This window comes from Limanda limanda, chromosome 5 (genome assembly GCF_963576545.1).
Source record: "Limanda limanda chromosome 5, fLimLim1.1, whole genome shotgun sequence".
In the NCBI taxonomy this organism is placed as follows: Eukaryota; Metazoa; Chordata; class Actinopteri; order Pleuronectiformes; family Pleuronectidae; genus Limanda; species Limanda limanda.
The window spans coordinates 22476789-22501759 of record NC_083640.1 but is presented as its reverse complement, the minus strand read 5'-3'; the positions used below and the strand labels follow the sequence as shown (position 1 = coordinate 22501759).

The window sequence follows — 24971 nt, the reverse complement described above, 5'->3', positions numbered from 1 at the left end:
GGGTTTATTACCTATTCTACAGCCATGCACTAGGGAGCGATCAAGATGATTTGGCTTCACTTTTGGGGAGTTGTCATGTCGTTATAAAGAAGTCCATGTATTGGACCTACACCACCATTACTGAAGAATCATGTGAAACTTATTGTTTTACTATTACCAAATAAATGTATGATTTGCTTTGAGGACACATCGCAGATACATTAACTTATGGAAGAGATGCACAGAATCCACCAAAGTGACTGTGATGCGCTAAATATGCTAAGAATGATTTTTAGTTTTTAGAACAAGATGTCAGTTGTGCTTTAATTCACCCAGAAGATGTTTTCTCTCTTTTTCTCTTGCCTGTGGTGAAGATAGCGGAGATGTAAACATGATCTTATCTGTGGTGTTTCTATGGCTTCTATGAGATTAGTGCCTCGGGATCCACACACACTCAGTTTGTCAGTACAGTATAGATACTGTATAGGTTGCATACCAACGCAAACACACAGAAAACACATCTCTCACCTTTATCTCTTGTCATCTTTCTCTTCCTCCTCTTTGATTTCTTTATCCCTCCATCTGCTCTCCTCCCCTCAAGGTGGAGGGATAATCTTCTCGTTAATTTGTTATTTTTTCCTTCTGCACGTCTGTTTTCTTTCTGCCCTTCACATCACCCTCTCTTTCTCTCCCTCCTATCGTCTTTTTCTTTTCATCCCTTTTGCCCCCACTTCTCCTCGTCCTTTTCCTCACCTGTGTGTCTCTTTCAATCCGCTGCTGTCTCCTGTCATGTTACGTACATTAACATGTGGGTGCTATCTGCTGCTGATTTCAGGTCAGTTTGAGCAGAGAGTAAGATCGAGGGGAAACTATAGAGTTACGGATTATGAAAGTGCCTGTGAGTGTAAGTGTGTGTGTGTGTGTGTGTGTGTATGTGTGTGTGTGTGTGTGTGTGTGTGTTTGTGTGTGAGAGAGAGAGAGAGAGAGAGAGAGATAGATCTCATTAAGTAAAGGTCACATTGGCGTGTGGCAGAGAAGGATACAGGGCGTTCGGCAACTTGTCACCAGTCACATGTGCTTAAACTCTTGAGTGTGTGTGTTCCAGTGTTTGTCTGTGTGTATGTGTGTGTGTGTGTGTGTGTGTGTGTGTGTGTGTGTGTGTGTGTGTGTGTGTGTGTGTGTGTGTGAGAGAGTGTGTTGTCTTCCATCTTTATACAGGTTTTTACATACAGTGAAAACAGTGTCTGCAAATGTCAAAATGCATATTCTATGGACATGGTTGTGAGTTTTAATGTCAACTGCACATTTTCTTGCGTTAGTTTGTGTCGTTGCTGACGTCCTGCATCATCCTGTCACCTGTCAATCAAAGTTAAAGTGGGATTCAGTTTACACAGACTCAGACGTGTTGGACTCTTCTACTCGTGCTGGTGGAGCAGCTGGTCCATTAATCCCAGAATTGATGGTTTGAAGAAGCTGAACGATCACATTCTATACATAACAGCTCTGTTACCGTAAGTGTGAAATTGGAATTTCTCTTGTTTTCTGGTTAAAAAAGGTTGAATGTAATGAAGTTGATATAATAGAGGTGATTGTTACTGACTCTCACAGTGTCCTGCGTCTCAGGGGGACGACATTACAAACATTTCTAATTTAAGTTAGATGTTTTTGCAACTCTTTTGCAGGTGTAAGTTTTCGGTTAGTTTTGTAGTTTTTACATTGTTTTTATAATCTTTTAATCTGAGACTTAATTTCCATAAACTATTTTTTAGGACATATAGATCTGAATGCAGAGGCTTCTCTCCTGGTGATTTATCTTTTTTGTTTCTGCGTGTTTCTGTCTGGGTGTAGAAAAGGGTTTTTCAATTGATGACTTTGGTTTGATCCACCTCAATTTTCCATTCTCTAGAAAACAATTGACCCCCACTTCCCTGCAGAGCATCAGGGAATTGCCTTGCTCGGTCTTTCAATTCACTTTTTTCCAATGGGTTTGTTAACTTTTGTTGTATTGTGCAGTTGTGCAATATTCTAGTACAATGCTACACACCTTATGTGTAGTACCTCTGCATGTCACAACTGTTTTTATTCAACATGGACTCACTCTTTCTCTTGTGCTAATGTAACAGTTGAATTTCATCAATGAGGATCAATAGAGTTTATTATCGTGATTTAAAGCACATTTATTCCATATTTCTTCTCCATACGTTCTGTTGGCACCTTGTTTGCTCTGAATTCCACTCTGAGGTGTGTGTGGGAATGTGTGTGCTGGTGTGTTTGTTTGTGCTATTTTTGTAGGAAGGATCTAATCAAATGTAATCATGCTGATTATAATTATTGTGAGGTTTATAATCAACCTTTTTTTCCGCTTCTCTCTCTTCCTTTAAAACTCCCCCTGGTCTCTGTAACTTGTTTTCCAGTCTCTGATGCTCCGGCATCTTTCACCAACATCGCTCGTGTCTTTTCCTCTAATGCACAGTAATGTTATGTTTCTGTGCTTCAAATGTGAAATGTAGAGGGGAAAGAATATTATTAGAAAATGAGAAAACAACTTTATTAATCTGTTATTAAAAATATTATAAATACATTTATCCTTTTTAATTTTTCTTAGCAACTACAGCTGTTTCCAGGTTATTAAAAAAAAACTAATCACGCCAGTGCCCAAGGAAAGTATTATTTAATTTAGTGCCAACATTAACAACAACAATGTTTTTTTCCTTTCTGTATCTCTTCAGAACACAGAGGTGGTGAACACAGCCATTCTTAGTGGTCGACGCATCACCATGCCCATCAAACTGGTTACCGTGGAAACGGACGGGCAGGTGAGGGAGGTGGAGGACTCGGTCACCTGCAGCTCGACAGACGTGGACGTGCTCAAGGTGCGTGTTGAAAGGACACACACAGGGACACACATCAACACATTAAAAGTTAATGAAGAATATACCAAACCTGCACACAGACTTAAACTAGAAGGTTTGGCGGTTGGAGCTCAGGCAATTCACAAAGATGTCTTGAGTCACAGTCTGCCGTGTATGTGGTTTATGGAAGAAGACATTATTTTCGCAGGAGCTTAAGAGAAACACAACATTTAAAGAGGGAGCGTGACACAAAAACGCGAGGAGGTAAACTGCAGGAATTTGACACAGCAAGAAATCCATCACAGAGCATCAGTGTAATTTGAAAGATTTGTGTTGTTCTATAATTCACTTTGTGCAACAGGGTGTACTATAATCATACACTTATCACAGTGAGCAGGCTGGGTTTTTAATCTCACTCTCTGATTTGCTGAATGACGTATGAAAATGATTCAAAAAAAGTCCTTATTTTTAAGGAACGTATTTGTCCAAAAAGTCTACAGCAAGTAAAACCTTTTTTAGCCACAGAATTATATAATTATCTCTAATGAAACCAACGTAAAGGTGCATTTTGCGCTAAAAACTCTGATTTCTAATCCTTTCATGCTCGACCTCAGCATTTCTCTTTACTTTTCACTTAAGCCCAAGACCGTCAGAGGTCAGAGGTTAGGGTCAGCCTAGGGCAGGTTCCATAGACCCGGCAGGATCCGGTGTCTCTCTTAGGTCGTCTTAAGAGAGACGGCTGTTCACTTTAGTTTGAACCCAGTGAAAGGACAAGCTCAAGTGCTCAACCTCTCTGCCCCATAAAATAACAGCAGAACTACTGTACTAATTATTAATAAAGCAGAAATACCTTCAAAAACAATACTGTTACGGGAACAAGCCAGGGACTGAAGATTGATTCCTCTTGTGCTATGTTCCCTGTGCCCTGAGGGCCTAAAATGAAACGCACCCTTGCTGTGACAGTTTCAATATGAAGCCAATTTCCTGCAACAAGCCAACAGGAGTGGTGCTGTTTAAGTACGATCAATAACAACAGAGTGAAAATGGAAGGAACTAATTCAGATAGATGTAACGTGCGTGTGCTGTGTGTGCGCTTTGTGTGCGAGTGCATGTACAGAAAATGAACAAAGGGTTCTTGGCAAGGATCGCTGGCTTGTGTGTATGTATCTGTTTGTGTTGGGGCCTTTACATCTTACAAAGTAAAGTCATACATCTTTAGTTTAAGTGCTAACTTTTTAGTCAAGTTGAAATATGTTCAGCTCATCAGCGTTTTGGCTGCCGCTCTCACCACATCGATCAAACCCAGTTCTTTAAATGCCTCTTAAATCCACTACATGGTCAATGCGCCTTAAAGAACAGCTGCAGTCCGTGGCTGCAAGAACGCAGGTACTCGTTTTCTTCCATGTAAATAAGAAAGTCCGGGTGCATCCATCAATCCATTAATTATCTATACTGTTTATGCTATAAGGGTTGTGGGGGGGGAGCTGCAGTCGGCAAGACCTGTGATTAGGTCCAACAGTCGGACAGACTCGCCAACATGTTTGAATTAAGTTGTAGGAACGAACACGGACGAAGTCTTTGTTGCTCTTCAACTTCTATTAACTCCCACATGATCCACTCGCCATTGTTCTGCCAGAGGTTGTAAATAAGCGAATCAGAAACAGCAAGAAACTCAACGTCATTATAGAAACTCTACCGCAAATACTCGCACACACCTACGCACAACTAGGAACGCTCGACCCAGTACGTAGGCTACGTGCGTATTTACACAGGAGCATGAATATGTCACACCTCACAAAGATTGATGAGATTTCTCTCTCGTATCTTGTGGCCTTCCAAGGATTTCCAGTGGTACTGCTCCGTTTTGTCTGTTTCGTCGATATCCGTAGGCTTTCAGAAGATGGACAGAAGCAGGTGTGAAACCCTTCTTCAGAGAGTGGTGTCCACAAACCATCACGGTATCAGAGAGGATGTCCTCTGTCGGACTGGCTCACTCTGGGCTACTGTTTGGTTTATTCGCTGTTAGATGTGCATTTCCCCTCAGTGGACAGAAGGATGTTGCCCTCCAGCATAGTTCTTGGACAGCAGCTCTTGAAAGGTCTCTGGGTTCGACTCCATATAAAGCAACACTGTGACGAGCCAGTCCCACTGTAGCAATAGGTCTTTCTTACTCAAAATAAATACATGTGCTTTGAACAGTAGCATGAATCAAATGAAGATGTATCTCTTTGCCACAAAGCAAAAACAAAAATCCACCAATTGAGATAAATTGAGATAAAGTTAAGGACGGCTCATTGTTTCTCTGGCATGACACAGCAGAGAACACACTGCTGTGTAGGGATGAGCTGCTTAGAAACCTTAAGTCCTTCTTCGTGCTGATTGTGTCTGTGTGACAAAGACATGCATCTGTCGACTGATTGTTAGACAACTGTTGTTATTTGTTGACATCTAATCTGACATGCTGTGTATTCCCTCCCGTGCACAAGCAGTGTTGGGGAGTAACGGAATACATGTAACGGCGTTACGTATTTAGAATACAAATTATGAGTAACTGTATTCCGTTACAGTTACAAATTAAATAGATGGTATTCAGAATACAGTTACATTGTTGAAATCAGTGGATTACATGACGGTACTTCTCGACTTTATTCACTCTCTCGTAAATCCACCGGCGGCAAAGCCCCCAGGAAGCAGCTGGAGACCAGGGCTGCCGTAAGAGCGCCCGGGCCCCCGGCGGCGTGAAGGAGCCTCACCGCTACCGGCTCGGGAACGTTACAGGCCCGGGACCGTGGCTCTGAGAGAGTTCCGTCGCTACCAGAAATCTACGGAGCTGCTGATCCGCAAGCTGCCCTTCCAGCGCCTGGTGAGAGAAGACCGACCTGCGCTTCCAGAGCTCCGCTGTCATGGCTCTGCAGGAGGCCAGCGAGGCACGCCGGGTTCACACCGGACGCTGAAGCGCCGTGAAGCGCTAATAATATCACCCGTTGACCCAGTAGCATATGGTCACTTGTTTCTCCAACATTAACTGCAACAGCGTCCCAATTTAATTTCATCCATCTTCAAGAACTTCTCCGCTGTTTGCTCCGTTCAATGTCGGGTGTCGAGGGTAAATTACGTATTCTCCGCCCCCGCCCCCTCTCTTTTCATCTTTATGACTGCTTGTGTGTCTGTAGTGGATGGGCAGAGGGGGGCATTTAATAATGTGATCGTTAAAATTGGTAAAATTAAAACTCCAGGACAACAGAAGGGGAATACAAACTATGGGATGCATACTTTATCATTTATATCATATAATATGTCATCAATATCGTTTAAAATCATTTTTCAGTGTGTTTCATGGAGCGATACGCTCGCGTCAAGCGCAAAAAATAGACTCGACGCCGAAACGATCGCTGCACGGCGCGAGGCAGCCTTGGCGCAGGGGGGGTGGGGTTCAGCCTCCGGTAGGACCCGCACAGAGATGGGAGAGGATGGGAGCCGGACATCCAGCTGCCCCGCCGCATCTTGCGGAGAGAGAGTTTAAACTGCTGCTGCTCCACTGACTATAACAACGCCGCAATCATACGCTTAAAAAATGCAATACAAACCGGAAGTATTCCAAGTATTCAGAATACGTTACTCAGATTAGTTAATGTAATGGAATACGTTACAGATTACATTTTTGGGCATGTATTCTGTATTCTGTAACGGAATACGTTTTGAAAGTATCCTTCCCAACACTGTGCACAAGCCAGCGTGCACACACACACACACACACACAGCTTCAGCACAGACAGCTGTTTGACAATGGCGCCCATGGGGTACAACTCCAGGTAGCTGTAGCTGTCAGCAAGTCACCGTGGCTGCTGTAATGTACAATCCAGCGAGCCCAGGTATCACACACAGGGGACGGGGGGGCCTGAAGCTGTGGCTCTGAGGCAACACTGCCTCACACACATCAGACCAAATGTGTGGGCAGAGCCAAACTACTACAGGTCTCAAACTCGGAGCACAAAACATGTGGATTCAGATGTGAAGAACATGATTACAAACATTGTTCTAAAAGCGAAGATAAAGGGGAATTATTGTATTTGTCGACCTGGGCCCTAAGTTTGTAAATGTGCAAAGCTAAAACTTTTGGATTTGGTCGAGTAGATCTCCTCCACTGGCAGCTGTGTCACAACAACAGTGGCTACAATGTAATCATATGAGGCAACTAGAACACGAAAAGTTAACTAAAGGTTTAGTTCCTCCAATAAAAAGCTTAAATTGTTATTTTGGCTCGTCTGGAAAAATCACACATTTATAAAGTTAGGGCCCAGGTTGAAAAACTCTGGCCTTATTGATTCTGTTGTTTACATCCCGGCAGTGACCTTTTTATTGGTCCAGCTTTTGGGAAATACAACTTTGAAAAGTGCTTATTTTCTGACCGCACTCGCTGACTAGGACTTAGTTCATCTGCAGTGAAAATGGTTCAGTATCAATTCTGTTGTGTTAAAATGTCTTTTGTGGTTAAGTCGATCTGGGGCTGACCTCTGTAGCTTTTACATTTCCTGTAAAAGATGTCAGACGTGGAAGAACCTTTTTTCCTATCAAGAGTTATTTAAATTTTTAAACATCCCTCTAAGGCCATACTAAATTATTGAATACATATATCACACTAACCTCCCTAATGCGGCCGCTGGAGCAGCTTCTCTTTGTCTTGGTGTCTGATGTCAGATGATAATGCTAATGATGCGACTGTCAGCTGGTTTTCAAGGTTTGGGTCAGTCAGTCTTGAGAGCAACTTTGCAAAGGTTTCAGAAAACGCCTGAAGGAGGTTTGCTCAGTCATCAGCATATTCACGTGCCACAGTGGCTTTTCTTCTTGCCCCTCTGCAGTTACACTTGACACAGCTTTGATTTCACTTCAAATGACCTTACATTTGAAAGCAGAGAGCTGAGAAGCAGGTAGAGACTTCAGAGTTTCAGGTTTACCTCTGATTCTTACTAAAGTCCATCATGAAGGCCAAATCACACTGCCACTGACGGGTTTTCCTTCATCTTCATGAGTTTTTCCCTCTTTTCTTACATATTTGCATGGGTGGTATTTGTCAACTCAACGATTATAATTCATGGTTGAAAGCCTGATCTCCAAACCCACATCTCATTCAGTCGCCTCTTGAACTAGCAGCTCTGCTCTGATTAAATTTATGGCCGAACAGAAACACTGAACCAGTTGGATCAAGACTGAGATTAATAATTTCTTCTTTTTGACTGATGAACATAATCCCTTTTCTTCCCTGTACTTTTCACATAGTTGTTTATTTAAGTTTTTCTAACATAACTCTACCTTTGCTAGTTTAATGCACGGCATACAAAGACAGCAATTCCAACCTTGCATCAAACAAGGAAGTAATCGCACAGACAAAAATTGCGAGTTTGGTGTTATTTTTTCATCACAGGCCAGAGAGAAAAGCTAAATCTCTTGCCACATCCTTGAGTTATTTCACCAACAGCTATATCAGTTATCTGCTCTGAAATGGTTCTCAAACTGATACTTTGTGTCTGTTTTACTCTGTTTGGTTCTAGCGACTCTGCAGAAACAACGAGGCAAATTTTCATAATCTCTCAATCGGGTTTCAGCTTCTTCGCTCACCACAGGAATGTCTTGTAAAAGCTTCTTGTTGGAAACACAGAGTCCATAGAAGAGATTCAACTTTACCCAGCTGCATTTTCCCTTGCATGTCATTCAGCATAGCCTGTTCCATCTGTTCAGTCTTCACTCAGAGCCCTGCCCTCAGAACTTATTATTATAATTATTATGCTCGTCAATAATAACACGTAACATCTACATGCGTGTTTCCTTCACCCTGAGCTGGGCTGTATAGCCAGGGGGGACCACACTGATGGACATGGTTATCTATTATAATATGTTGTTATCTTTTTTCACAGAAACATAAATTCTTAGACACTGTTTTTGTATTTGTGAATTTTCTTGACTGGATCGAACTGTGTCACAGGCTGCCGCCCAGTCCTGCTTTCGAGGTCGCTTCACAGTTGTAAAGCATGAAGCCAGGAGGGATAATTCATGAATGAATCAAGGAATGACTGCAATTTCCTTCACAATTATTTTAACTGTCACAGTCCACTTTTTTTTCACTTGAGCAACTGCTCCACTTTGGCTTCATTCTTCAACTTGTAAGAATGAAAAATAAACTCATTAGGGGCTAAATGTTTTTTTGTTCTAGCGTTCGCGAGTTACAAGCAGTAGTCTGAGTAGGACTTGTACGAATAGTGTGAGGAAGATTGGAAGTCTCATTTGGTTCCACATTGTATTCCATTAACCGACCTTTTCTTTAATTACTCACGGTGGATAGATGTTTGCAAGGGGGATTGCACAGCGCTTTTCCCTGCCCTGCTAATGAAAGTACGGGTGGAAATAAGTGGCCGACCTGATGTTCACGGGCGGCGGTGCACTGCTGTAGATTTCACTGATGCACTCCTTGTTGTTCGGTTTAGCCCATTTATCCCTGACAACAACATAAGCAGCAGTGATGTACTACACAGATAATAACTTCCCTCCTCTTCCTCGGCCCTGCTTCCCGATCCTTTCATTCTGTCCATGTAAACCATCTTGTTGCGCTCCCTTGAGGTGCTGTCATTTGTGATGTGTGTGTGTTCTGCTGTTGTTGACACAGCAGTATGTGTAGGTCAGCGGTGTCAACGCTAGAAGGGGACAGACAGGGGACGGGCACACGCGTACACACAAATTAGAACCATTATCCTGGCCTCACGGAGAGAAGGAGAGGAGGGGAGGGGAGAAGAGAGGAGTGATGAGGAGAGGAGAGGAGAGGAGAGGAGAGGAGAGGAGAGGAGAGGAGAGGACTGGGATGTAGGGGAAGTAAAAAACAACTTAGATAAGCAAATAAGAGGACAAGTAAGGAGGGAAACGGATTTAAAAATGTAGAAAAATACAGTTTATACTGATTGGTTTTCCATGAAACTTTGCCTGTGAAACAGGATAAATAAAGTAGCTGTTCAATTTGGGGCGGACCCAAAAAAGGGGCGGATCCAGGATTTTTGTCACTGTCTCTAACAAGATTTATTTATTTATTTCCTTAATTTCCCAGTGAATAATTCATGGATCTCGATCCAATCAGGCTTGTTAAGGAGAATGATACTGTGCAAACTTTATCACAGTTTGATTGAATGTAAGTGGAGTATTGGGTGAAGATATGTGTTCTACTGAGCGTCCTTCTAGTTGGAAAGAGAGTTCTGGAGTTTGAAAAAATGCGACACAATAACAAAACAGCTCTAACCCTAACCCTAGTTTAATTAGCCACCATGACTACAGCTCATTCAAACTTGCTGGAGACACATCTCATTTCGGCTCCATCTGAAATCAAGAACCAATTGTTTAGAAATGTCAATAGACAAATTGTCACCATTACTACTGCACACTGCATGTCACTTGAGAGGCAAAGTGTATTGGATGGTTGAACACACAACATGGAGCATTCATGGTCGATGCCACAGCGAACAGAGCACGCTGTTGTCCTTGGCGTTCTCCCCCACACTGGACACACGCACACACGCACACGTACACTATCATGTTTCACTGTTCACATACAGACACACGCAAAGATCATCTCACAGACCCACCCTGGAGGTTTGAGCGGTAATTGGTTCGTGTGGAGATTCCTTTAGTGATGTCGTCAGTAATTGAATTTGACAAGGAGGAAGAGACGAAGAGACACGGAAGTGATGGAGGGCGGCGCGTGTGTGAGTGAGTGTGTTTGTGTGTGTGTATGTGTGTGTGAGGTTGATTTCCGGTGTGTGTTTCTGCATGTGTTAGGACAAATACAAAGCAGATTAAGAATTGATCTGTGTGGCGTTTAAAAACCAGTCGCTGAGTCCGACACGCACCGACGTGATGTCACTCTCGTCTCTCCGTCCTTGGAATGTACAGTACGTCTCTGTCGGGACATTAAAGTGTGTTTGATGAGACATTTAAAAAAAGTATCCTTCACATTTCAAACAAAGGTGGCAGACATTTCTCATTGATGTGTTCCGCCTCCATTTAACCCTCCCTTTTCAAATCAAATTACACCGCGATTAGTAGCTTGTCCTCAGAGCTCGACTTACGGATGCTTCAGTGCTTCCATGTAAAATTGATGAACACACACAAACTGCTGCGAAACTTGTAACCATTAAATTGCAACTATCTACTCATTTCACACGGTGGTTTACTGTTTGCTATTGTGGCTTTGGTCGGATTAAAGTTTCTGAATGAAGTCCTGCCGTTTCTGTGGAGCTGTGGAGCTGTGGTTAGAAAGTGTGAGTCATCCTAGTTTAAGGGAAGCGGACATCAATCAGCCGGATGCAGGTTTCTAAAGGTCACAAAGCTACGTTCTTGTCACATTTAAGACCTTTTTAAGGTGATGCTGTCATGGCAGTTGTATTTATAATAGAGAGAGGAGCCACCAGGGGGCAGAATAATGGGATCAGTAAGTTCATCAATGAGTTTGTGACTTAATCTTTTTCAGAATCTGTGTCTTTGTGTCTGCAGAGAGACGCACATACTCCCAGTAAATGTTGAGCTTCACAGGAAGCAGCTGTGGAATCTTTAGAAAATGAAACACAAAAAATGTATTGATAGTAAATATATAGTAAGAAAGGGACCTTAAGATACATGAAATAAATTCAGTCATGATAAATCTTGAATCACAAAACAATAGATTGAATGCCTCAATGATCAACACAAAATTCATCTTAATCCTTTATGTTTTTTTTATGAATTTATGTTTTGCTCAGCAAAAGAGGAGAGGAGGATCACTGGTGTAACTTCTAGTTGTTGTATTGCACCTGCAGTGGAAATGCACAATGAATATCATTCTCACTGTCACACTAATCTCGCTGGAACGTCACATCTATCACCTTGTGTCATTAATCTCATCACAGGATATTTCGCTTTGTGTCTGGTCTGAACGCACATTGAGAACTCTGTCTGAGGAAAATGCTGGAACCTATTGTTTCCAGACTTCACTTTTCTATAGTGGACAAAGAGCTGATCCCCACAAGACAAGTATATATTGTTAAGCCTCCTATGATAATAATAATAATAATAATTCACCTGAGTCCTCACAAGTGTCAAAAACATTGTTTTCATGCTGAGGTAACAAGTTAATGTTACTTTAATATATAACACGCAGAGTTAAGCAACAGAAAACCATTTAAGAGAAATCCTATCAGGCTGTCATCAGGGTTGACGAGTCACCTTCTTTCCTCTTAGTGGCTTTTTTCAAAAACATGTGCATTCAAACGAATCATTAATGTCTTAGTCAGCACTTGCTCCGTATCAAATTTAGTTTGACAACAAAAAAGAAAAATTGGAAATGCAAAGTTTGGTGAAACCGAATCCCTCTTCTCCCCTTCGGGTTTAACAATAATTCTATTACGGTAACTTCTGTTCAGCTCATTTCCAGTTACTGTTTGACTCGATGACGCACTTCGGGTCATATGAGCTAAATGCATCTCATCAAAACTCACTAAAATTATAAAATATTTGCACATTTCTTCTATACCTATCCTCTGATTTCTATCCCTCTCCATAGCTACAGTCTTTCAGGGCCAGAGTGGGCCATAAAATTGTATACAGTGTGTAATACGCGTGGGGTGATATATGTACAGTACGGTATAATGCTCTGTCCTCTTGCACTGAATCTGAAGTCAATCTATCACGGGTCCCATTCTGTACTTCACTGTAAGTCGCTGTGGGAGTCTGTGTACATGCATCAAAGTCACAAGGACAATTTCCTGCACATTTATTGCTCTTGGCAAATAGATTGATTCTTAGTGCTTCGCCACAGCATTAAAGGTTTGGAGCTGCTGCCCAGCTGCTGATTAAAACAGATAAAACTTGATTCAAAAATGAATCATGTCTGGGATGTTTAAACTCCTTTGCCAGGTGTATATACAGTCCATTGCATACACACTTAGTCGATAAGTAAGCATTCTCCTCTGGCAACAGCATGGACTTCAGAAGACTGTCTATTTACCACCTTTTAGTCTTATGAAAGGATATGAATAAGTGATCATTACGCTGTGCCTATTTATTTTTTTATTTCTTCAGGTCGGAACTCAGTGATACTGTATAATTCTGTGAGTAATGCACAGCGTTACAACGTGATCATTGCATTGTGAGTTATGTGGCAACTAAGTGGTGTATTTAATTTGCCTTTTTCCAAATTAACTAATCAAGTAAATCAAGTTTCAGCTATAAAACCTATTTGCTGCTTGTTGCCACCAAACAACAAACAGCAAATACAGCAAATGTTAAAGTATGGTTAGAGTTTAAATCATGATGAATATCAAACAAAGGGTTGTATCCAATAAGGAAGGAAGAATGGGTGATGAAGAAGAGGAGAAGTGACCAAAGGATGATGGGGAAGAGGAGGAGAGTAACTCAACATGCCGGGTGTCCTGGGTCACTTGAAAGCCCAAAAAGGAAATTAATGGTAAAGTGGATTAAAGATAGAGGTCACACACACATGCTCTCACACACACACACACACACACACACACACACACACACACACACACACCTAAACTCACCTCAACTCACACCTTTTCCATTTAGCAGTAACAGGCTTATAGGAAATAGCCAGTGATTTGAAGTGCACAGCATCAGGCCGGACCATTAGCAGCAGCCAAAGCCACACAGCCCCTTGGATCTGTGGGAGCTGCAACCTTGAAGGGCCGGAAACTATTTTTTTTTAAACCCACATCTGATCGAGAAGGAGATTCAGAGAAGCCCTGGATGTTCCTCCGCTCCGGCTGAATGTTTAGTTAGTGACAGAAACCTCCAGGAAGAAAAAGTTAATACTATAGTGTTAATGAAGCGAGACTCCAGACATCTACCTTCATTCATGTCCCTTGCATCCGTCTTGCATCAGAACTGGTTTGATATTAGAAAATTCGTTCAGATTGAATTATTTAGAGCTCAGTTGTTTAACTACAAATGTTAAATCAGATACTTTACATTACCTGCACTCAAAAAAAACTGGTAATCGCATGCTCTCCACATTGTCTTTACACTATTACTTTATAACATGAATGTATGAATACATGCTAATATATTATCCTCAATATGATATCATGCCAAATACATAAAAAACAACACAAAAAGTTGTGTCTAAAATGTTTTTTTTTGTTCTTCCTACCAAATGATCAGAAGACACATGTTTTCACTCTATTAAATTCATAAAAAGCATGATAATATTTTGTACTTTTGCACTTGGAGGGAACGGTCGACTATCTAGTGTCATGATTGGTTTGACCCTCGTCTACAATGAAGCAGCTTCAAGAATTTAATTACAATTTTAAGTATTTCATAAAGTGAAGTGAGTAAAAAATGTCTAGTAACTAGTCTAGAGAGAATTGAAGTGAGTGAGACATGAGTGAAAGAGAGGGGGGGGGGTGTTTGTGTGTGTGTGCATGCAGCATAGGGTAAATTATGGCTGAGGTGTTATACTGTGCCCCGTGTCACACTCGTGCTCTCACCTCCATAAAATATACTGGCCTCAATCGATAACTAATTAGCTGCTAATCACCATGCTAAAATACACAGCGGCAATCACATAAACACACAAACATCCACATATTGATAACTTAAGTAGGGTGGTGCCACGTGTTACACCTTCGAGCACAAACACACACAGCCACACACACACACAGACAGGCCTTCACTCCGAGCTTCGTCATTCGATTCAAGTCAAAAGGTCAAAAAGACAGTTTAACAACCACAGAACAAGCACAAAGTTAAATCTACACAAAGTAACACAACTGTAACTTTGAACCACGATGGATGACATGCGGGTCACAGAAGTTACCGACAGAGGAAACCAGCTTTCGTTGTCGTGTTAACATCAGTGCCCATAGAGCTGGAGCTAATTAATACGACTGACTGCTGTCATTTGACCCCGGATCTGCTGATTGTAACATTTGCCACTTAAGACAAAAGTCAAACTTGGTGTTATTTTCCTTTGACAACAAAATTTGCGGTTATACACAGTTTGTTGTGTTTTTTTTAAAAGCCGATTGGCTCGTTTGACATGATATGAAGAAGAAAGTCGCCATTGCACAATGTTCCCAAAATGAACAATAAGTGCACAAACGTTCATGGCTATTTAAGCTAACGCCCCCAAGTTCAGTGCACGTCATAAGAGTCATTATCTAGGCTGACCGAAATAAAGCAGAGGAGGAAGTGAACGCATTCACCCATGTGAAAAGTTTCCATCAGTGTGGATCTCAGCTGGAGCCAATAAAATCCTGTGTTTACTGCAGGGTTATTTTACCCAGGAGTTAAAATGCGATTGTACCCATTCCCATTGCAGATGTTAGTGGGTGTGAATGGGTTGTTGCACCAGTGGAAACAGGGCTTGAGTGTGTTTTAGTTCCAGTGTGTGAGGGGCTTCGGTCGCCCTCCCTCCTCATCAGTCTCCACCTCCACTCCTGCTCTCTCTCACCCTGACATTTTGGCAGCTGTTGCCATGCCTCCATTTTGCCTTCCCTCTGGGAGCCATGTTGTTCGGGGGTTGTGTGTGTGTGTGTGTGTGTGTGTGTGTGTGTGTGTGTGTGTGTGTGTGTGTGTGTGTGTGTGTGTGTGTGTGTGTGTAAGATTTCGTCCTACACTGTGCGTGACCTGCCTATCTTTGCAATGATGGAGTGTTCTTGATAGGAAGTTTGATCAGTGTTGTCCCTCCTCGATATAAGCAGCATCTTTGTGTGTGTGTGTTAGTTTAAGTGTGTATATCTGCAGTTTGGTTGACACAGGTTGATGAGAGAAAGATGAACAACAGATTGATTGATAAGAATCAGTTTTTCACAAACTGTCTTTAATCACCAGTTTCTTCTCTTATGTGGCATCTAGTCAAGTTTTTAATATCCCATCCAAACCACAACCCACATGTTTCAAACCTAAAGTGAGTGTATTGTCTGTAAAGAGTCACAGACAATACACTCACAAAACTTGTGTATAAAATAAATAAAAAGCCACATCTTCTTTCAGGATCTGAAATTCACCACATAGCAAAGTTAAACCGTCCTTTTACAGATTTGTACCCGTGCCCTGCCTTGTTCAGTGTATCTGAAAAATTGCACGTGATCTATTTTCTCTTGTGAGTGACATTAAAACGTTGGTGCTTAATGGTGCTCAGGTGAAACTGGGTAAAGGCCCCAGGGTTTCACTGCTTTTAGAGCCACGCTGCTGCGAACGTCTCCAAGCACTAGTGACACTTTGCATTTCCTGGAGCATCACTGCATATCTTCCACATGAATGAATACTAAGGGAAAAATATACTCGGAAGACATTTAGAAATCTATTTTAAATGTTACGAGCTGAACTGTTCAGTTTTTACGGAGTTTCTTATATGAACTCTTCTACTCCGTTCTATACACTAAAATACATTATATACAAACAGACACACAAACATAAAGTGACAAAGGGGATGTACAAAATGTGACAGATGTGCGTGCGTGTGTGTCTGTGTGTGTTAGAGAGAGAGAGGGTATGAGATGATGAAAAACTTTGAAAGAGCAAACATTTTTAGTTTTGACTACAAAAAGGAAGAGACGCTGACAGATTGTTAATATGCATAAATGATGAAAGGGGGCATAATACCCCACATCATACAACATAAATATATCAATTTCAACATTTCTCATCAATAAAACGTCATTTTTAAATGTTTTTTACTTTAGAAATATGAAACATTAGGTTCTGTCTCTCCTCTGTGCAGTGGAACATTGATCCATTGATACATTGCTCTCCACTCATGCAGTTCAGCTTGAGGTTACAGGAACAGCAGAGCAGCCCAGATGTGCTCTTTGCCTCCCATGTCCTCCAGTTCCTCTTGGGGGACGATGAGGCCGCCTCACGCTGATCGGGATGTACGATCTCGCCAGCGTTTTTTTTCTGGCTCTGCCCCGGGGTCTCCTCCTCTCAGTCGGGCGCAGCCAGCCTGGCTCCGCGGGGGGGGTCCAGGAGGCTTCCTGATCAGATGCCTCGACGGTTTGATGCTGCTTCTGCTTCCTAAATTGCCTCTGCAGCTATTTTCTTTTTCTGTCCTCCTTTGTCACGCTCATACCACATCTTTCACATTTAGCCTATTTAGAAGTTGAGCAGCACAAACACAGAGAAGAAAAGTAACAGAGAAGAAAGAGCACAAGAGAGAGAGAAAGACAAAAAGAGAGAAAGCTGCATTACACTAAAAACTAAATGTTACCGTATCATGTCTTGTAATATTGAAAAAGATAAACTGGCATAGCACAAGCAGGTGTGATTGGCACCAGGTTGAACAAATCACCAGCTGGAGACTCAGTCCACACAACGTGATTTTCAGACTTCTTGAAGTAGCAGACAAATGCTCCAGATTGGAGCCAAATCAGCGTCAGCAGTCATTGTGTGAGAATGGTTCAACGATGTGTTTAGAGAGGCTCGCTGACATGTCACAGACTTTCTAACAGACTGAATATCTACCCGATACTGCCTGCAGAAGTGCAGGAGAAGATGAAGGTGGTGACGGCACATGCAGAGGTATGATTTTTAAAAGCTGCATTAGTCTGTTATTGTGGGAATAAGCCGAATGGACATGGTAACACAGGTGCAGCTTACATGAACTGCATAGGGCTTGGGTCAGGTTAGGACAGGGGAAAAAACGGAATGCCTGTCGGGTTCGGGGTCGAGCTCCGTTAGTTTTCTCTTGGGCTCGGACAGAAAAGTGCATCCCGAGCTGCTCTCTATTCTATACAGCCGTGATGTCCACTGATGCGTTTCAACTCTCCTCCGGCCTGACGTGCCGTTCTGTGAGCAGCTTGACACACGAGAGCAGGAGGATGATTCAGACTCAGCCTCTCTTCTTACGTGGGTTTTTGTGATCAAATGTTCGGAGACCAGACATTAATAGTCAGTGGTCTCTCCTGGTTAAAGATTGTGTGACCACAACAAGTCATGAAGTGTGAACTGCACAGAGATCCTATGTCTTTGAACTTGACTCAACTCTGTCCTCAGGTGGACTTGGTGTATCTCACATATTTCCCACAATTCAAGCATATCTTTATTAATGATTTTATGTTTAGGCAAAGGAATTAATTCAACAGAAGTTGTTCTTTAACATTTAACTATGGTAAACTGATTTCTAGGACAGTTTTGCCTTTTATAAAAATGGTAAGTTACGTGACCGACTTGGACGTTATCACGTAAATGGACCAATTTCTGTTCCTTCAACATTTGTGGCTTCTTTCCCACAATCTCAACCTTTCCACGGCACATTTAAACAATAAGAGCGTCCGTGCACTGGCTCATGTTGGACCTATCGTGTTCAGGAGCTGCCAGTCAGCACCCCCATACATCGCATTTATTCATTCCATTCAAACTTCCTTAGAGAAAAAAGGGGCCCTTTTTGTACCACTTTAATATCTCCTTCATGCAGAAAAAAGATAGGGTAGAAGTACAAATGCAGACACCTAAGAAAGCACCCTTCACACACACACACACACACACACACACACACACACACACACACACACACACACACACACACACACACACACACACACACACACACACACATAGGCCACAATAGGGCCATACAAACAGACATATTGGGGCCAGTGTTGACTTATATCCCTATGCTAATAAGCATACTAATTCGCATAGGGCCTAGGAACTTTCTAGAAAAAAAAGGAAAACGGTATCCGCAACACACACAGACACAAATACAAACGCACACTGATGAAAACCCTCCTGCCTTTTCATAAAGCTCCGCAGACCTCAAAGAGTCAAAGAGAGAACGTCTTTGAAGAGAGATTTTAAAAACGTCTTTATTGTCTTTGTGGGGAGAGAAAGAAAAAGAGGAGAGGAAGAAAGGCCCGTATAAACAATGTAGTTTTAATTAAATAAAATAAGACAGCTCAGAGTAAACTTTTGAATGAGTGTATCATCTGAGTGTATCATCTGACCTGGTTGTGGAGTTTCTACCTGCATGGCAGAAGATGCCAATTTGTTTAATTATAGTGATTTTACTATAATGGCAGGAGAAAGCCACCTCCTCGTTCTCTCTGATTGCTGTTGTGTTATGTCGCTATTGATTGACAGATACAGAAACATACTGAGACATGGAGTTTATATTCCTGGAAAGCAGAATATCATCAAGAGGCAGAATGTAGTGATGACGACAGGCTGCAGGAATAAACAACAGAGCATAAATGTATCATTGGTTTAAGACCAGAAACACAAGGAAACTGGATTCATTCTCTTTTATTGTAGTGATTCAACTATAAGTGGAATATGATCTCATATACTTTTCTTTGGTTCTATTCAATTATCCAACAAATTATAAATAAGACCAGTAAATTGTAAAATAACTGCACTTAATTACTCTAAAAGTACCAAAATCTTCTGTATTATTATTATTATTGTATTATTACGTTCACGTGGCAACGCCCTCTAGTGGCTTTAAGAGATTTGACAAGCACAGAGGAGATCGTTTCTTAAGGAGGTCGGGTCGACCCAACATCAGACATTGATCCTCAAGATTGTTGTTTTCCTATTACCCAGCAGCCACTGCAGGTTTCTTGGGAGCCCGATGAAAGTCGGTAAGTGACCTTAGCCTGCGATTTATTATTACAGCCCATAATCTTCCCAAATAATTATAACCAAACACATATGTTAATATTAATTTAGCTATTTCAACTCAAATCCAGGTTAAAACCTTAAATTAACAATTTCAACTCAAATTTCAATGTTAACTTTAACTTAGCTAAGGAATTGTTTCAAATGTGGCCTTTACCTTAAAAAGGTGTTTTGTCTCTAAATATAACAAAACCATAGCTTCACTCCCCGTCTTTCTCTTTCTCTTTCTCTCTCCATTCTGTGTATATTTCCCTTTCACCCCATCCTTGTATCTCTTTCTCTCTATGTCCCTGTCTCTCTCTCTATGTCCATCTCTCTCTATGTCCCTCTCTCTCTCTCTCTCTCTCTCTCTCTCTCTCTCTCTCTCTCTCTCTCTCTCTCTCTCTCTATGTCCCTCTCTCTCTCTCTCTCTCTCTCTCTCTCTCTCTCTCTCTCTCTCTCTCTCTCTCTCTCTCTCTCTCTCTCTCTCTCTCTCTCTCTCTCTCTCTCTCTCTCTCTCTCTGTCTCTCTTGATTCAAAATTTTTACTGTGGAGAAAAGCAGAGTGCAAATGGCCATTAGAGAACATTTTACACCCCACTCTTCCAAATTCAAAATGACAGCCCCAGTGATATGCTGCTAACATGTTTGTGTATGTGTGCGTGTGTGTGCTTGTGCGCACCTTCCAACTGCTTTCTCCATCAGCTGTCTATTATCCGACCCAAATCAGAATAATATATGGGGCCACGACTGCTAATGGGTGCACTCCTGTGCATGTGCGTGCGCTCGTCTGCAGAGAGCCAAGCCCTATGACAGCCATATGAAACTATGTGCAGAGGCAATTGGCCTAGTGTGGGTTTTCTTAAATGACAGACAGGTGGGAGGTCTAATCCCATCAGAGGGTTTGTTAGCCTGTCCCTCAGGGCCCGCCCCTGTCTACTGAGTGGGCTCTGATTGGATGATCTGATTCTTAAAGTCAGATGGATTGTATCGCCCGAGGCAAAGAACAACTTCAATGGGCAGAGAGGGAAGGAGGGAGAGTGTGAAACACACCAAGAAAAAGATTGGGAGATGAAATCTGAGCGTCTGAGAGACGAATGGATGGTGTTGCACTGAGAAAATATACATCTGAGAGAGACTAATAGAGAAAACCTGAGACAGTAAGAGATAGAGGGAAGACAGAGGGAAGTGACTGTAAATTCAGACAGATCACTTGGCTTGAAGGGAGATGAATATGGATGTAAATAAATGACTTGGCCCGCGGAGAGAGACACTAAATGGGAGTGAGTGGGCGGTGGAGTTTGGGGACTCCTGAACAGGCTGTAGAGGAATGAACAAAAGGATGTAAAAAGCTAAAAGCTCATCCTGCAGTCTGGGGTTCATGCAGTGGCACAGACCAGGAGATTGTGAGAGAGCTCAATAAAACCTGGACGATTCCGATCTGGAGCGCACAGTTGTTGTTAAAGTCCTCGGTAAGAAGTGTCCGCTGTGCACAGTGCTGCAGCTTAATGTCTTTCAAACTATAAGGATTTGATACATGTGCATTGAATTCTGGCATTTATCAATATCTTGGAAATCCGCACCTAAACACCCCAGACAGTATTAATATCATAAAGGATTATTGCAGCAGGTGGTTCAACAAGTGCACAGGAACAAGTGGGATTGTTACAAAGGCAACACACATCATATAAAGACATGACCGGCAAGTAACCTCTACACAATAGAACTTGTCATTTCATGTCTGAGGTTTGTGGAGCTTCCTCTATGAATAATATAGTATTCTAAGTGTAGACAGATTCATTATAAGTCAAAGTAAGTAATTGTGAAATAAAACTTCAGATGATTTTTACCACAGAAAACATTTTTGTGCAAAAGCAGTAATGAAAAATTGCTCTCATAAAATCAAAGCAGAATGTGAACCACTTTCTGTGTGTGTGTGTGTGTGTGTGTGTGTGTGTGTGTGTGTGTGTGTGTGTGTGTGTGTGTGTGTGTGTGTGTGTGTGTGTGTGTGTGTGTGTGTGTGTTTGGGATCTGTATCCTACTACAAATCTGGTTGTTAGTGAAATTAGATTTGGTTGTTTAATACAATTTTTCAAAGGGATTCTTCAGGATGCTTCATTGTGACATTAATGTTAACGTCCCTAATGACTACAATGTTTACGTGGACACTAGATGTCAAACGAAAGTGATTTTGTTGTATTATATCAAGTATCCAAGTTGGTGTGAGCTGTAAATTTACCACTTTTAAACCCATCGCTCTTCACTATGTGATCAGGAGGCCTTTAGCTGAATGATTTCCCCCTGTAGAGTATCGTGAAAAGGTGGAGCTCTCACTCAGCAGTTAATTCTGAAGAGTACAATATCCTAAAAAAATCACGACTTGAACAATCATAGTCGACTGAGGAGTATAGACTTTTAGGCCTCAGCCTTGTGTGTCTGTGTGTGTGTGTGTGTGTGTGTGTTTGTGTGTCAGCCACAGTGCACACACCTTTAAGAGTCGAGCTGTGTTTCTACCTGAATTGTTGCTGAGACGTAGGTAAAGTTTTCGGCAGTTCTCTCTGACGCAGGTCTCTCTACACTGTTGTGGTGTTTGTGGTATTTGATGTTGGTGAAGACACTTTTTCTGGCCTTTGTGTTTTCAACAAGTCCCAACTGCTGAGATCCACACTTTTACTTTCTCTCTCTCCTGCTTTTTCTCGCCGCCTTCTGTCTTTTTTTTCTTTCTTTGTTTTCCTTCTCATTCCGGCTCCTGTGTGTCCTGCTCTGTCTCTCTCTCTCTCTGTCTTCCTCTGAAACACAGAGATTAAAATCCATTCTTCAGTGTCCTCAAACCCCCAACTCAGCTCTTTACTTGCAAAAACACAAACACACTTGTTCTGTGGGAGTTTGTGTTCGTCAGGTTTTGCGTCTTTGTGTGACTGTGGTCAGTGTTCTGTGTGTGTGTGTGTTTCTAAGGATAAAAACCTGATTATTTGTTTCATGAATCTTGATTTAACTAAAAACTTTTTTTTAACTGGCAGGAGAATATTTCTCCAAACCAAATTTGACTGTCTCTCATATGCAAAGGTTTCTTCAGACTCTATCGGGCCAAAATAACGTCTTTTGTTAACGTTTCAATTTTGTTCTGCTCTGTTTTTCTTTGAAAACCATTAAAGTTTAATCAAAAAGTCCACCTTGACAGAAAGAGAACACAAGCTGATGTATAAAACAATCTAAACAGAAAAGCTTTTTACCACAAAAGACAGTGTTGATGGTTTTCTTTTCATGTTTTTGACTAAATAAATGAATAAATCACTTATTAACAGAATTAATTTAAGGGAATAGTTGATTATCTAATTTGTAAAATAACATTATAATTCTTAAATTATAATCTGAGCATTAGAAACACATGGATGTTGTTTATTGCTTTCCCATTAAAAGAGAAAAGGTGCCTTTATTACGTTCTTAAAAATGTAATATAGCTCAGAAAACATAATCGTAATTTGTGTGTGCGTGCGTTTGTTTTTCTCGTATCCAGACAGCAAGTTTTTCTTTGTGCCTCCATCTCCACATCATGTGTCTGGAATCTCTCAGTCTATTTTCCAATTTCCATGTTTTTTTTACAAGCTGTGGCATGTAGACACACACACACACACACACGCTCACACACACAAACAATACCACAAGGATAAAATAGAATTGAACTGGACCAAAAAGAAGAGGAGAGAAGGGAGAATTTGATTCGTTCTTGTTTTAAACCTTTATTAACAGATTTTTGACGACTTGGGGACACAAACAAACTGTGATCACAATATTGTATCAGTTTTAATGAGGAACTGGTTTGAAAATACATCCAGTTGATATGGAGAAATAATTTTGAGCTATGTCTCTGTCAACCTGATGAATGTAAGTTCATCTGTCACAGTTGTTAGTCTCCATTATCTCCTGAGAGAAAAAATCGTCATCTCCTAAAGGCTCCAGTTTCACCAGCTCGTTGATTTATTTTGTCCATCAGCCGTCTTGTGCTGGCAAAACCAAATCAATGACCTGAAAGGTGCTAAAATGCACTGAACTGAACAGTCAGGTGATAATTAGTCGTTTTTCACTTTGAATGAGACTTTGAATATTACGAATCCTCATTCTGTCCATTAGTGTTAACATATTGGTTTTGGTCATTCTGAATAGCATTTGTTTGCATAATTTGTCATTTTAAGAAGAAAGAAATATAGAGAAACAATTAAAATGTCATCCATTAACACATATATACTATGAATCATCATGCATTTCCCCGGCATTGGTTATTTTATTAGTAATTCAGAATTCATCATTGCAGCAGAGATATAAATATATATATTTGATATTTTTTGTCATGTCTTTCTGAACTGAAAAGTTTAAAGACAATTTCCTCAAACTTTGTAAACGCTGACAAAATGAACTCAAACTTGATTTTTCTCCAATGTCCCCCGAGGCCATTCAGCCAACGAGCAAAAATAATTCAGCGAATGTGTTGTTAAAGTGACAGACCTGGGCCGTGGCGGCCGCGGCAGTTCAAGCAGAACCATTGTGCATTCCTCAGACCTCGTCTGTCTTATACCTTCAATGGAAACTGAACCCGAGCACAGTTTTCACACTGATTTACACCTGGAATATAAACATGATTTGGAGAAATAGTTTGAGGCACCAACAGTCTAACATCCCTTTGATGTTAACAAGCGGTAAATCAGGTTTTAGAGAGAGAGGAAGATGAAGAGGGAGACTGCAATGAGAGCGGGAGGGAGGGGGGTGGAGACAAAGGGAGGAGAGGGGGTCAAGAGAGGGAAATGGTGAATGTTGAGGGAGATGTGAGAGAAGTTAAAGGCAGAGAAAGAAAAAAATGAGAATTGAAAATAGCAAGTATGGAGGAGAAGGGCCGGGCAGCTTTCCTTTTATGTTTGAAGAGCGGCAGCGAAAAGACGAAAGTAGAAAGGAAAGAAAATTAAAAGGTGAGAAGAGATAGAGAGGAAACAGTTTAGCTCTGATGTACAAAATGTTAACCTCTTTTCAGATCAAAGGGTTTCCTGAGGAAGCCGGGAAAAATGTCACACCACACAAAGTGTGTGTTGCTCTTTTGTGTTGATTTATATGTATCACAAAAAATAAGAGCGTCTCTTCTGAGCTTGATCCGGCCTGAGGGCAAAAACGATTCACAGGGAATGTGACGCAAAACATGAATCCCATATTTCATAATCCAAATGTTTACTTGAAATCTAAATAAACGTAAACACCGCTATTAATACCACTTATAGTTTGAGGGTGGCAGGGGGCGCTGGAGAGTCGGGACACCCTCCGCACATGTTGCCAGCCTATCACAGAGCGTATGAAGACAAGCAACCATTCTTACTCACATTCACAATTTAGACGGGAAATTTAAAGAGTCCAATTAAACTAAGCTGTATTACTTTGAACCCTGGGGAGCACATTCAAAATCCACTTAGTAACTCTACTGCACTTCTTGCCATAGTATGTGGTCAGAAACATCACAAAACAAAGA

General features: G+C 41.4%; 1 protein-coding gene across 1 annotated transcript in view; it reads left to right on the top strand.

Annotated features, from left to right (window-relative positions):
• si:dkey-215k6.1 (transmembrane protein 132C) overlaps positions 1 to 24971 on the top strand; it is a 150266-nt gene that overhangs the window by 111811 nt on the left and 13484 nt on the right. The window contains exon 6 of the mRNA XM_061071928.1: positions 2709 to 2852. Within this exon, the coding sequence (XP_060927911.1) occupies positions 2709 to 2852 (144 nt within the window). The remainder of the gene's footprint in view (positions 1 to 2708; positions 2853 to 24971) is intronic.